The sequence below is a fragment of the Drosophila albomicans genome, chromosome 2R (assembly GCF_009650485.2).
Source record: "Drosophila albomicans strain 15112-1751.03 chromosome 2R, ASM965048v2, whole genome shotgun sequence".
Lineage (NCBI taxonomy): Eukaryota > Metazoa > Arthropoda > Insecta > Diptera > Drosophilidae > Drosophila > Drosophila albomicans.
In genome coordinates, this window is record NC_047631.2 from 31517465 (window position 1) to 31530866 (window position 13402).

The window sequence follows — 13402 nt, forward strand, 5'->3', positions numbered from 1 at the left end:
TTCAAAGTTCATATTAATATACCATGAACTGCATTTCAGTTGTGCAAGTTTTATTCATAATCATTGGATGTAGATACTATTCAACTGTATTAAAGTGATAATATACAGATCATGAATATTACAAAATTTCAAGTAATTGTCTCGGAAACCAATAAATCTGGAATCGAAATCTTAAATTTAACAAGTGTAACTGTGAATCGTGTTCATGGATTGACGACTGGTGTGGTACACTCAAAAAGAAAGTTTGGGCTTTCGCTGTCTTTATGCTAATAAGTGGCATTCTAACATTGATTTTTGTAATATGGCTTTATATACATTTCAATGTGCAGGACTCATCAAAATTAAAACATATCTATATGTGGATATGCATGGCCTTGGTTGTCCTTCAACTGCTTGATGGACTTTTAATTTTATACAGCATTTATGCAGTAAGTACATAAATAACATAATAAAAAACAAAAATATTTCTATTCTACTATTCGCATTTGTTAGTCGAATGCACCACTCTTTATGACGTCCTTGGTTTTCGGTTCAATAGACGGCAACAAAAGATTTTTAACTTTAACATTAATATTAACATTAACAATATTAACATTGGTCTTGTTAACATTAACATTGGAAAGCGCTCGTCAGCCAAGGAGCGACGAGTTGAGATCATCACCAGTAACCACGAAGTAGACGTTGAGGTCATACCAGAAAAGTACCAACAAATGGAGCGAATGGTTCGACGATCCAATCGCTTACGAAGTGTCAAGCGCAAACATTAAAGACAAATTTCGATGACACAATAATCCTGTTGAACACATTCGAATCAATTTAATAACAACGCCTGTAAATAAAGAAAGTTACTATCATTTGTTGACTGTAATAGACCCTTCACTGATTATCAAAGTTGCTAAAATCTAGACGATTCTGTCTTGAGAAACTGAATAAACCTCTTCCCTTACATTGAAGAAAATATTCTATATACATCTTTCAAACTACTGTTTAGATCGAAGTAAGCGTGTCTCAAATATAATAATCCATTCCAAAATCAATCGACCCTGAGAGTTGTACATTGTATAAAATTTTACGGAATAGAAAGTGCTCAATCTCAAGTTAAAAATGTGTTTGTGTGAATCGTGTGATTGCTTAGACAACTGGTGTTGTTCACTGAAGCGAAAAGTTTGGGCTTTTGGTATTTGGACTATCATTTTTGGAATTTTAGCTTTGATTTTACATGTAGTGCAGTATACACTTTTCGAAAATCGCGATGCTCCTGCGTACAAGGATAATGAATATTATAAAGTAACTTATTCATTAAATTTTAACGGTCATATTTTAATGATTGTTCTGGCGTGCCTTACTGTGCTTGCTGGACTTCTAATGCTATACAGTATTAAAGCAGTAAGTATAAATACTTGGTTATCCTCAGTTTAATCGAATTTCGCATTTACTTAGTCCATCGCACCACTGTACATGGTGACCATAGTTGTTGGCTCAATATGTCCTTTCGTTTATTTTTTTTTAGTGATAGTGCCAAGTAAGTTATAACAAGTAAGAAAGCTACAGTCGAGTGTACTCGACTGTGAGATACCCGCTACCCATTTTGAATAAAAGAAATATATTTTGCGGTATTTTCTCAAAATATACCGAATATACTGCAAAAATACTAAAAAATATACCAAATGGTATATTTGGTATATGGACATAGTACCGCATTCAAAATATACCATAGACGGCAAAATATACCAGATTGTCAGCCAAAGCAACTCAGACCCCTAGTAAGTAGGCGTTTTTGCCCATACAAAAGTATTTGTTTAATAACTTCGACAATTTTTATTTGATCGTAACCAAATTTTCAGAAATCATAACCACTATAGTAGTTATTATATGTACCAAAATTCGAAACGCTAGCTTTAAAATTACGCTTGTTATTCGATTTTTTTGATTTGCGGGGGCGGAAGTGGGCGTGGCATAAATTTGAAACAAACTTGATCTGCGTGCAAACATAACAAATGCTGTCGAAAAAAATTATATCTCTATCTCTTATAGTCTCTGAGATCTAGGTGTTCATACGGACGGACGGACAGACACACAGACGGACAGACGGACATGGCTATATCGTCTCGGCTGTTGACGCTGATCAAGAATATATATACTTTATAGGGTCGGAGATGCCACCTTCTACCTGTTACATACATTTCCTGCCGGCACAAAGTTATAATACCCTTCTACCCTATGGGTAGCGGGTATAAAAAGAACAAAATTCAAAGTTCATATTAATGTACCTTGAACTGCATTTCAGTTGTGCAAGTTTTATTCATAATCATTGGATGTAGATACTATTCAAATGTATTAAAGTGATAATATACAGATCATGAATATTATGAAAATAACATTTTCGGAAATCAATAAATCTGAAAATTTCGCGTGTTACATCTATGTTTGACGTTCTTGGTTTTCGGATCAATATCGCCAAGCGTTAATCTGTTTATAACAACGCCAGGTAAGTTATACTTAAGGTCAATAATCCTATTGATATTTTATCAAAATCATTCCAGTGCACGTTTTCTTTATATTCATTGGTTGCAGATATTATTCTACAGTGTTAAAATAACTCAAAATCAAATTTAATTTGTGAACAAATTTAATAGATTAAAGGTCTACTTTTACTTTCTCGATCGCAATAAAATCTTAAGAAACAACGTTATTTTTTTCTAGTATTATATTTATTAGAGTAATATATGTAAAATTTACGTTTTTATAATTTTTTTTACAATTTTAATTATTTTATTCACAATACCTACTAATCGCATTTAAGCGCATTTGTCCTTTTACATTATTTATCAATTTTCTTAAAAATTGAATTATTTTATTCACAATTTTTATATAAATTATCGCATTGCCGAGAATTGTGTATCCCTTGTACTATTCCAATTGCATTTTCCTGCTTATCGCATTTAAGCGTATTTGTCCCTCCTTCAAATGCTTTAGTAGAGCATCCACAGTCGTTACTTGCATATATGCATCCTGTGCCTTGCAGATTGTGGCGTGACGATCGAATCGCCACACGGTTTTAAATGTTTTGTGGCAAAATTTACAGACGAGCTCATCATCCGCGTTCACTGTAAGATCTTGCACTGAATTGTCGAGCTTGCGCTTAACGCCCCATTTGGGCTCTGGCTTGATGAGCAGTTGCGTCTTGTTCTTGCGCTGCAGCTCATCCTGATGGTTGTAGCGTATGTGGTGGAACATCTTGGGCATGCTCGTCTTGGAGCGGTCGCAAATCCTGCACTTTAGATACGATCGATATGGCAGATGTTTGAAACAATGCTTTTGCAGCTCTAAACGTTTTGTGGTTGGCTGCACCTCGTGACATTTGAGACATACGCTATGATTATCCTTAATCTTAAAGCTGTTCTCGATGAAGTGCTCAAAATCATGCTTCTTGAACACGTGTCGCCTCCAATCGTTCACGTTGTCAATCTCCTTGCCGCACTGTGGACACAGGTAAGTTATTAAATTGGCGATGCCACCCATTGATTGATCCATGTCGTCTTTGCTTGTATCTAATGTCTGTTGGTTGCTGTCACGTTTGCGTTTACGCGTTGGACTTGTATCGGTTTCCGCATCTGGTTCACTCTTCATTTTCTTTTGTAGTTTATGCATTTCCTCAGCACCCAGAGCATCTATCTCAATGATTACCACTTCTTTGTCTGTCTTGATCTCTTCAGTATGGTGCTGCAAAAACTCCAAACCTGGTGCCTCTAATACATCATCTGGTGCCTGGTGCTGCGATTCCTCCTTGCGCACAAAATCCTCGTAAGCATTTAAGCAACGATCAAGCGCTTGATCGCTGGAATGTGAAATGGAATTGATATTCGCATTAGCTTTATTGCCTGCTGCCGCTTCATGCTGATCGTCATTCTGCAGATCGATGTCCATCAAAGCCTTCTCTAGCAGATCATCGCGTGGTCGTGACGACAACGTTGCACCCTTTGCGATCGTCTTTGGACCCTTGGTTTCTTGTGGCGTGCGCTTTAACTTCGCCTCATATTTCTCAATCTCCTTGATGTGCGCGCCAAGCAAATGATCGTTCAGAGCACGTCGCCGCGTAAAAGCCAGCCGACAGTGCACACAGCGATACGTCTGACGATGCTCCAGATGCATGAAGTAATGATATTGCAGTAGCGCAATCGTTTTATGTGCATTCTCTACCCATTTGAAGCACATTTGGCACTCGTGAAAGTTTTTATCAATTTGTTTGAAATTGAAATCGACATGCGTTTTATTCAGATAGTCGTGCTTCTGCAAATAACATTCCAGCCAACATTTAATAATTTTCACCAATTATAATGCACACAACTCACTGTATTTAAATGTTGTCGCCACTCGACTTGGGTGCGAAAGGCTTTGCCACATTCGGGGCATATGTAGACCATGTGTGCTTCCAAGCGAGCATTCAGTTTGCTCTGCTCGTCGGTGAGCACGCCGTTTCGCGACATTTTTGCTTATTTTTACCAGCTTAAACGAATAAAACTTAACAAATTACAAGTAGCACTTCCGAAATTGAAGAAATCTGACAACGAAAAGTGTAAACAACTGCTTATCGAAAACGATACAACAAAATTAATCGATAATTTAATTTTTTTGTGGAACACATGTTGGTAATATACCAAAAACAAAGTGTAATTTGGCAATTATTATTGCGAAATTCAGCATACGGTCACACGGATCTGCATTCCATCGGGCAACAAAACGCATTCGTCGCTGTCGTTGTAAACTTTTAATAAATATATATATATATTGTGTAGAGTAGTATTATTTTATCCTAATAACTAGGCATGTCGAGTGCAACAAAATCGACAGTAAGTAAAACTGAGAAATCGCACAATTGCCGCATAACTCGAGCATATTCAATTGCAGTCCTCAAACAGTGGAAATAATGGAAGTACCACGTCCTCAACTGCATCGCAATCGGCAACCGCTGGATCAGCTGCATCGGCAGCAGCAGCGTCTAGTAGCTCGTCGGCTAGTGTGCAGGAATTCAAGATTCGAGTGCCCAAGATGCGCAAGAAGCATCATGTGATGCGCTTCAATGCAACACTTAATGTGGATTTCGCCCAGTGGCGTAATGTAAAGTTGGAGCGTGAGAATAATATGAAAGAGTTTCGTGGCATCGACGAGGACCAACCGAAATTTGGTGCTGGCTCCGAATACAACCGCGATCAACGCGAGGAGGCGCGCCGCAAGAAGTTCGGTATCATTGCACGCAAATATCGTCCAGACGCTCAGCCCTGGATATTGAAAGTGGGCGGCAAGACTGGCAAAAAGTTCAAGGGCATTCGCGAGGGAGGCGTTGGCGAGAATGCTGCATTCTATGTGTTTACCCATGCTCCTGACGGTGCCATAGAGGCGTATCCATTGAATGAATGGTATAACTTTCAGCCCATTCAGCGTTACAAGTCGCTGTCCGCGGAGGAAGCCGAACAGGAGTTTGGGCGCCGTAAGAAGGTTATGAATTATTTCTCTCTCATGTTGCGCAAACGTTTGCGCGGCGACGAGGAGGAAGAACAAGATCCGGAGGAGGTTAAACTGCTTAAAGCAGCCACCAAAAAGTCGAAGGAACTGAAGATTACTGATATGGATGAATGGATCGATTCTGAGGATGAATCCGATTCCGAGGATGAGGAGGAAAAGAAGAAGAAAGAGCAGGAGGACAGTGATGATGGAGGGGCGGGCAAAAAAGGTAAGGGCAAGGGTAAAAAGGGTGCCGACAAAAAGAAGAAGAAACGTGATGTGGACGATGAAGCGTTTGAAGAGTCTGATGACGGTGATGAGGAGGGCCGTGAAATGGACTACGACACCAGCTCAAGTGAAGAGTAAGTTATACACTTGACTTTCACTTACATATACACTAATTCACTACTCCATTTATAGTGAACCGGATCCAGAGTCCAAGATGGTCAAGGATATGAAAGGTGTGGCCGAGGAGGATGCCTTACGCAAATTGCTTACTTCCGACGAGGAAGAGGATGAGGAGAAGAAATCAGATGAGTCCGACAAGGAGGAAGGTGATGAGAAAAAGAAGAAGGAGAAGAACAAAGATGAAGCCAGCAAGGATAAGAAGAAAAAGAAGCACTCCAAGGACGACAAGAAGGCATCCAAAGCAACTGGCAGTGACAGCTCAACGGATCTCAGTTCCGATAGCACTGATTCTGAAGATGATCTCAGCAATGGGCCGATTAAAAAGAAACCGAACAAAGACAAGGAGAAAGAGAGCAGCGCTCACAAAGCAATTGCCAGTGGCAGCCAAACAAATAAATCACGCTCGGCAACGCCAACGCTCTCGAATGATGCCAACAAACGCAAGATGATGAACAGCTTGCCCAGTGATCTAACTGGCTCCGATACAAGCAACAGTCCCAACAGCACACCGGCTAAGCGTCCGAAGAGCGAGCTTAGCAACTCGTTGCCATCTTCCTTTGCTGGTGTTGTTAGCAACAAAGTAGAGTAAGTTTTTGCACTTGAAATTCTTATCAGCGTTTCATATTTTATAATTTGTTTCGCCTTTTTAGGGACTACGGTATTACCGAGGAGGCTGTGCGTCGTTATCTCAAGCGTAAACCGTTGACTGCAACTGAGCTGCTGACGAAATTCAAAAATAAAAAGACTGGTGTCTCGAGCGATCGTCTGGTTGAGACAATGACCAAGATATTGAAGAAAATCAATCCAGTTAAGCACACCATACAGGGGAAAATGTATTTATGGATCAATTCTTCTTAATATTAATTGCCTGCATAGCTTGTCATGGGCTTATATTAACACAACTTAATAAATATCGCATTTGTAATTCACTGCATTCTGAATTTATCTTATTACAGAATATGGTGAAATATTTACATACATATGTCCCATCTTTTCACTGTAAAAGGAATGTCTTCATTATATGTTTTAAAACATTTAGATTCCAATAAAAAATATTTTAGAGACTAGAATGAGGGAGGTCCCCCAAAGTTTCCAAGATTCTGTACTTATAAATAAAAAGTCCAATATATTTCCTTAATTTTTTAAAAAATTCCTATTAATGGTCTATTAAGAGCGCGACCAGCTAGTATTTTTATGGCCTATGTTCGTCGCGGAAGTGGTATATTCGGTTCACAACAAAATGGTATTTTGTCAGATTCGTATTTTGGTCACGCTGCTGCGTGGGGCTCTGCTCTGAAGTTCTAAAATAATAATTATAACTAATACGCGAACCTGTGCTAACACGAAAAATGTTTAATCAGCACAAATTACACTAATCTCTCATACATACGTAATGCTTACAAGTGGTAGTGTTCATGTGCTGTAGTGTCCCAAATAGCACTATCAAAGCTGCAACGCAATTTTATTGCGATGTCAACGAGTGCGAGCGAAAACGAATGATAATTAAAGGGGCGAGCGAGTGTTAAAACAAGACAAAAAAAACACAGTATAACAATAACGACAGCAAACATTTAACAGTTGCAGCCAAATTGAATTTCTATTGAATTCTTTGAGAAAATAAACGAGTGAGTAGCAGAAATGCAATTTTATTGAATCCACATCTTCAGCCCCAGCTGTTTTCTTGCACAATTAATAAACACTTACGCACACACAAACGTGCAAACCCGTGTGTGTGAGACTCACACTGTGAGTGTTTGTGTATGTATGTGAAAGCATAACAAAAGAAAATGCCGTTGGTCTATTAGTATTTTATCGTGTAGTTTTTCAATTTGCTTATAAAACTCGCGTTCGATTGTCGTCATCTATTGTCCTGTGTTTTTTTCACCTGTTGTGCTGTAATTTTTTGCACTGCAGATTTGTAATTGTGAAAACCTTGACGTTTTCTTTGTGCGTGTGTAAAGTTCAAGGCATTGTGTGTGTGTATTTGTATGTACACATGTGTGAGTGTATAAGTGTGCGTATGTTGTGGGTGGTTGTCTGTGCTTGCTTTGTAGTTTTTCGTGTCCAGTTTGATTGATTTGTTTTTTTTTATTCTTGAAAGTGTGGCAACACTCTTAAGCAAGTGATAAGAAGAGCATTACATTTCGGAGGTGGGGGTAAAGCTACAAATATTGAGAGGTTCATAGGAACGTCGTACACAAATTTATCGCCAGGCACGCGCTCGTCCATCCGTAAGCTATATACGGCATTTGCTTTGTGTTTGTTTGTTTATTTATGTGAATATATGTATGTATGTACTATGTGTATACAATATATGCATGTATTTTACTATTTGCGAATACAATAAAAACGAAGTCACGTTCTCATTAATGCTACATTGGTATTAGTTGTGTATGGGACACGATGTGTTAATTATATGTGACGTTCTTTTTATTTAATTATGAATTTATTACAAAAATTAGCTACATTTTTGTGTGTCCGCCACATGTATGCCAAATGGATTATCAGCTTCGATTCAATTCTCACAAATTTTCCGTAAATATGTACATCTGTCTGCGTTTTTGGAGGCCCGTGGCGATGAAAATGCAATTTTAAATCCAATTGAACCCGCAAGTTTCTTATTGGTTATCATTCGATAACTCTCTGCTCCTTGATACTTATCGAACAGCTGCGATAGTAAGCCGATAAAAATAGTGTATGTTATGTGGTGTTCGCCATTTTGTATTCAGCCGATAAGCCAAAACTTCTTTTGTATTTCTTTTCTGTTGGTCCAAATAAGTGCTGCTAGTGCTGTCTGAATGTTATCGTCTAACGTCAGCATGACTCACTTTATTCATTTACTATGCCGGCTGACCAAAAACAATTAAATGAGCTGGGGTTATCGCTTTTAGCTGAGCAGGCAAACTGCATTTGTTTTTTCTCTTGAACAGCATTTTAGTTGTGCGCTAAGTTATGCAGATATAATTGAAAAATGTGGCAAGATTTCAATTGATTCAAATTAAACTCAATCATAACAAGGCACTTTCGCATCAAAGCAGCAAAATCAACAACAATAATGTTGCAACGCAACAACAACACAGCTGCAACGGTATTCTCATGATTCGTGCATTCGTTGTGGATTAATGAGTCGAAGAGCTGTCAACTACTCGAAATTCTTTTACTTTATGAGCTTTTGTTTTGCCTTTATATTATTACTACTGACTATTTTAAGTAGCTGTACTAAAACCAAAAGTAGTTTTCTTTGAATGCAGCTCGTTACATAAGTTGGCAATAACTATCGCTCGAAGTTCCAGCACTAACATTTTTGTCAACAAACATCGAACAGCTGTTTGCGCGAAAGAAAGTGAAGAAGAAAAAAAGTTGAAAACAAATGAGCACACACATACATGCACAGACACACACACACACACACACACCATTATCTTATCAGACAGCAATGGCCGTTTTGCGGCTGTTTGTTTGCCTTTGACTTTGCAGCTTGCCTTTGATGGATTTTCATTTATGCACTTGTTTTCTTATTTTGTGTTTTTTTTTTCAGCCATTCGAAACAATCAAAACTACGCTCAGCAGGCAGCCGCGTAAATTAAGCACAGATGAGAAATGCGAATAGTTCGAATGGTAAAAATCACAAGCAGCAGCCGCAGCAGCAGACGTAGCAATAGCGAAATACGTGTAAACCAATAACAAAAACAAAAAAAGAAAACACAACAGTTCCCAACAACTGCACGTTGAGTTGAGTCGCGTCAATTGTCGAGTGCGAGTAACAGAGGCAGAGACACAGCTGGCAGAAACCCGGAAAGCCGCAAAAAAACACAACACAGACTCTGACATCATGGCCAGGAATCGTTGTACCCCAGTGCAGTTGGCATTGCTTGGTCTCTGCCTGATTTGCCACCAAACAATGCTCGAGGGCCATGTGCTCGTCTACAGACGCACCACAAGTCAGGTAGGCAAACGATGAAATATTCTGTTCACTTTTATTTGCATTTATTGATTATCACCTTTTTGCTTACCGCAGTTGATTGAGGAGTTCAATGATTTGCCATCCAGTTTTGGTCCATCTATATCGGGCAACAGTCTGCGAGTGTTTGTGGTGCCACAGGATACAAATAATCCGTATGCTTGTACGCATCTAAAACCGCCACCCCGTACTGGATATCCAACGGGTGCCAAATTCGTGGCCATTATATCACGGTAAGTTAAACAAAGTGCTTAAATATAATGTCAACTCAATTGTGGCATCTATTTTACAGCGGCGGAGATTGTACATTTGAGCAAAAGGTGCGTGTGGCACAAAATGCTTCATTTTTTGCTGTGATCATCTACAACAATGAAGGCGACGAATTGCGTAAGAATAAAGTACACAAATATTGTTAACTAAGTACTAACTCATTTCTTTTCAATAGAACAAATGACGGCCAATAATAGCACCGGCATACATATATCCTCCGTTTTTGTGGGTCTAACCACGGGCAAGACACTGCTATCGTTCTCTTCGCCCGAGGTGGTGCTAATCATCAACGATGAACTGCCCTTCAATATCAACACACAGCTGATATTGCCATTTTCCATACTGATTGGCCTCTGTTTTCTTACCATGGTATGAACGACTCGACTTTTCGAGAAATTTGACAAAAAGCTAATTATATTTTTACTTGTATTCTAGATTATCTATATGATATACAAGTGTATAAGGGAGCAGCGGCGTCTGCGTCGTTATCGTTTACCAAAGAGCATGCTGAAGAAGCTGCCAGTGCTGCGCTACACGAAAAACAATACGAACATCAAGTATGAGACCTGTGTCATTTGTCTCGATGACTTTGTCGAGGATGACAAGCTGCGTGTGTTGCCCTGCTCGCATCGTAAGTGTATCAGCTGCTTTCAAACTGATTAGTTACGATCTAATGCAAATTATTTCATCATTCTTTTAGCTTATCACACGCATTGTATTGATCCCTGGTTAACTGAGAACCGTCGTGTGTGCCCCATATGCAAGCGGAAGGTTTTTACGAAGGGCGAAACTCGTGCGAGTCGGAATCGACAGCCTTCTTTAGATAGCGTCACCGATACTGATGATGACACCACACCGCTGCTGCAACAGCAGCCACAAACAGCAACTGCAGCTGCTGCTGCCGCCGTCGCTGCTGGCGCCAGTGGGAGCAACAGCGCTAGCATCAATTCGACTGGCATCACAAGACACGGCACATTTCGTCACGGCGATGTTGTGCGCAACAACTCAACATCTGAGGCGGTCGATTATCACAGCTCAGATGATGAAAATGGTGTGTTAATTATGCAAAAGTTTTAAATACTTAATACGCAAAACGTAAAGCTATTATTCTTAAACCCCGATTGTTAGGGATTATTTGTATTTAATGTTAAATTTATTGTTTTATGTGACAGTTATACAATTAATCTTATCGCTGATGCTTAGCTATCAGGCTATTTATAATTTAATCACGTGCCAGTTCTAACAATTCTGTTCTGTCTGTTCGCAGCGCTGCTGGAAGCCACGACACAGGCTAATACATCGTCAGCATCCCAACGACGTGTCAATCCATTCGATCGGGCTCCGAATTTGCCCGCTCATCTGGCGGATCACTTGAATGAGCCAAGGGAGAGCCTATGGACGCGTCTCAACTTCAGGTGAGTGTGCTCACATTTATTAATAGATCTCGCTTTGCTTAATTGTGTGGTGTTTTATTTTTAGCTTCCTATTCCGTCGTCAGCCCCTTGGCATTAGTGTTGCAGCGCCGCCGTATCTGGAAAACGTGGAGTCTGGCACCAGTGTTGTACGCGGCTTGGAGGAAACTGCCACAAGTGTTGCGATGCCCACGCCCACGCCCACATCAAACAACATCCTCAATCCGAATTTAAGCGGCTCCTTCAAAGATGATGACGATATGCCACCGCATCGTTCAATTTACGAACCTATCGCAATCAATACGCCAGCCACAGAGCATGGCACATCTGCGGGGGCAGATGAATCAGCGTTTCTACAAACGCCCACACAGGGCGGCATTGGAGTAGCCGCGTTGCCGCATGGCGCCGATGATCGCCAGTTTCTCATATGAATTAGACGCAACTGAAGTAGGGCGATATAGTGAGTTTAGTTTACTAGGCAATATAGGTCGTCACACCAATGCGACAAGACAGACAGACAGGAATCCCTTTCTTAGGTGTAGTAATCACGCAACTGAATAGAAATGTCCAAAATGTCGCTTGGTTTGCGGCCGTGAGCTGTGGCTGCCAGCTGCTTTGTTTTAAACAATTAACAAATGTTTACCCTTAATATACATAATATGTAATTGTAATTGTATTTGTATTTGTAATCATCATCATCGTGCATCGTGGATCATGGATGATTATGGTTTGCATCGCAACACACATTACATTCAAGCATACCCACAAAGATACATACATACATACCTACTACGTCTATACATAGATACATACATACATACATGAATATGCGTATACAAATTGTGATTTATTTTATATACCTTATACTATTACTAACATTATAATTGGCTTGCATAATTAAAGTCGAAACAACATACAAAATGTCAAATGAAAAATGAGATACCATTTATCACTGTATAAGATTGAAATTGTTTACCTGATTCGGATTATTTAGATTCGATTTTTCTTTGTTTTACATTTTAAATCCACTCAATACCATTCAACACTCCGAAAAAAAAACAAAGTCGCTTGTAAAAAGAGAATGTTCATAAAATTAAGGTAATCAAATCAAATCAAATGTGTAATTGTTTTATTTGATGAAACACTAGTTTTTAAATGCATGTGAAAATTGTTTTCGGACATGAAAAATATTATCTGATTATCCACTTATTATATTTTGTATGACGTTAATCTGTATATTATCCTCAATTTAACTAATTTTAAGTTCTCCAAATTAAATGACGTGAATTTTCTTTGTTGTCCTGAGAGGCGCAGTTTAACAATTGAACTCAACAAAACAACTAAAGTCCACATTGTGGAAAGATTTGAAAAAAAAATATATATTTAACATAATAATTATTAATGTAAGCGCTAGTTTGTGATTAATTTCTCCAAAAATATAAAAAAGAAACAACTGCAACTGATGAAAGCTCTTCAGAACAATAAACGTAAACAATGTAAAACGAAATCAATTAAACATAAAGACATAATAACTTGTGTGTTTCAAAATGTAAACTAAAATTAACTTACAATAAATTTAACATAATTCATACAAACCAAAAGAATTCCATTTTCGACGTCGCCTGAACGTGTGCTATAAAAATTGACTGTGTATTTCAGTCAGCTGCAAGAAAGTATGCTACACTTTAATTTCGCTCTCGCACAAAAGCTGCTTGCTATGCGGGAAGGTTGACGCGCCCCTTTGCAAACTTCCTTAAGCAGATGCGCTTTAATAGCTCATTCAACTTTATTATTTACACAAATGTAAAAATATAAAGCGTTTATTTAAGTGCAGCTCTTTGTGCTGTTG

At 38.9% G+C, this 13402-nt stretch overlaps 3 protein-coding genes and 2 long non-coding RNA genes across 5 annotated transcripts; 4 read left to right on the forward strand and 1 right to left on the reverse strand.

The window, feature by feature from the left end:
• The first annotated feature begins 1030 nt into the window (after nucleotides 1-1030).
• Nucleotides 1031-2368, forward strand: LOC117575709 (uncharacterized). The gene is made up of 3 exons (XR_004572900.2): nucleotides 1031-1386; nucleotides 1441-1522; nucleotides 2288-2368. It is a non-coding gene; the product is annotated as an uncharacterized LOC117575709 (long non-coding RNA).
• Nucleotides 2369-2372: 4 nt separating this feature from the next.
• Nucleotides 2373-2689, forward strand: LOC117575710 (uncharacterized). The gene is made up of 2 exons (XR_004572901.2): nucleotides 2373-2488; nucleotides 2544-2689. It is a non-coding gene; the product is annotated as an uncharacterized LOC117575710 (long non-coding RNA).
• Nucleotides 2690-2809: 120 nt separating this feature from the next.
• LOC117575706 (uncharacterized) lies at nucleotides 2810-4591 on the reverse strand. The gene is made up of 2 exons (XM_034260036.2): nucleotides 4353-4591; nucleotides 2810-4290 (listed from the first exon to the last, which is right to left on the reverse strand). Exons 1-2 carry the CDS (start codon nucleotides 4485-4487, stop codon nucleotides 2911-2913), a joined length of 1515 nt encoding a protein of 504 aa, XP_034115927.1. The 5' UTR covers nucleotides 4488-4591; the 3' UTR covers nucleotides 2810-2910.
• Nucleotides 4592-4683: 92 nt separating this feature from the next.
• On the forward strand, nucleotides 4684-6844 carry LOC117575705 (general transcription factor IIF subunit 1). The gene is made up of 4 exons (XM_034260034.2): nucleotides 4684-4850; nucleotides 4909-5864; nucleotides 5923-6495; nucleotides 6561-6844. Exons 1-4 carry the CDS (start codon nucleotides 4827-4829, stop codon nucleotides 6766-6768), a joined length of 1761 nt encoding a protein of 586 aa, XP_034115925.1. The 5' UTR covers nucleotides 4684-4826; the 3' UTR covers nucleotides 6769-6844.
• Nucleotides 6845-7178: 334 nt separating this feature from the next.
• Nucleotides 7179-13085, forward strand: LOC117573281 (E3 ubiquitin-protein ligase Godzilla). Its single transcript, XM_034256370.2, has 9 exons — nucleotides 7179-7535; nucleotides 9449-9856; nucleotides 9929-10104; nucleotides 10164-10258; nucleotides 10317-10510; nucleotides 10577-10772; nucleotides 10842-11192; nucleotides 11409-11556; nucleotides 11621-13085. The coding sequence occupies exons 2-9, from the start codon at nucleotides 9743-9745 to the stop codon at nucleotides 11982-11984; spliced, it is 1638 nt and encodes a 545-aa protein (XP_034112261.1). The 5' UTR covers nucleotides 7179-7535; nucleotides 9449-9742; the 3' UTR covers nucleotides 11985-13085.
• Nucleotides 13086-13402: the final 317 nt, after the last annotated feature.

What these genes read in the sequence shown, in the direction of transcription:
- LOC117575706 (XM_034260036.2), bottom strand. Translation starts at nt 4,487, where the DNA reads ATGTCGCGAAACGGCGTGCTCACCGACGAGCAGAGCAAACTGAATGCT. An exon ending in GGCGACAACATTTAAATACA is followed by an intron (nt 4,291 to 4,352) that starts GTGAGTTGTGTG and finishes TGTTATTTGCAG; the next exon opens with AAGCACGACTATCTGAATAA.
- LOC117575705 (XM_034260034.2), top strand. Translation starts at nt 4,827, where the DNA reads ATGTCGAGTGCAACAAAATCGACA. An exon ending in CGAGTGCAACAAAATCGACA is followed by an intron (nt 4,851 to 4,908) that starts GTAAGTAAAACT and finishes ATTCAATTGCAG; the next exon opens with TCCTCAAACAGTGGAAATAA. An exon ending in GACACCAGCTCAAGTGAAGA is followed by an intron (nt 5,865 to 5,922) that starts GTAAGTTATACA and finishes CTCCATTTATAG; the next exon opens with TGAACCGGATCCAGAGTCCA.
- LOC117573281 (XM_034256370.2), top strand. Translation starts at nt 9,743, where the DNA reads ATGGCCAGGAATCGTTGTACCCCAGTGCAGTTGGCATTGCTTGGTCTC. An exon ending in TTCGTGGCCATTATATCACG is followed by an intron (nt 10,105 to 10,163) that starts GTAAGTTAAACA and finishes TCTATTTTACAG; the next exon opens with CGGCGGAGATTGTACATTTG. An exon ending in TGGACGCGTCTCAACTTCAG is followed by an intron (nt 11,557 to 11,620) that starts GTGAGTGTGCTC and finishes TTTTATTTTTAG; the next exon opens with CTTCCTATTCCGTCGTCAGC.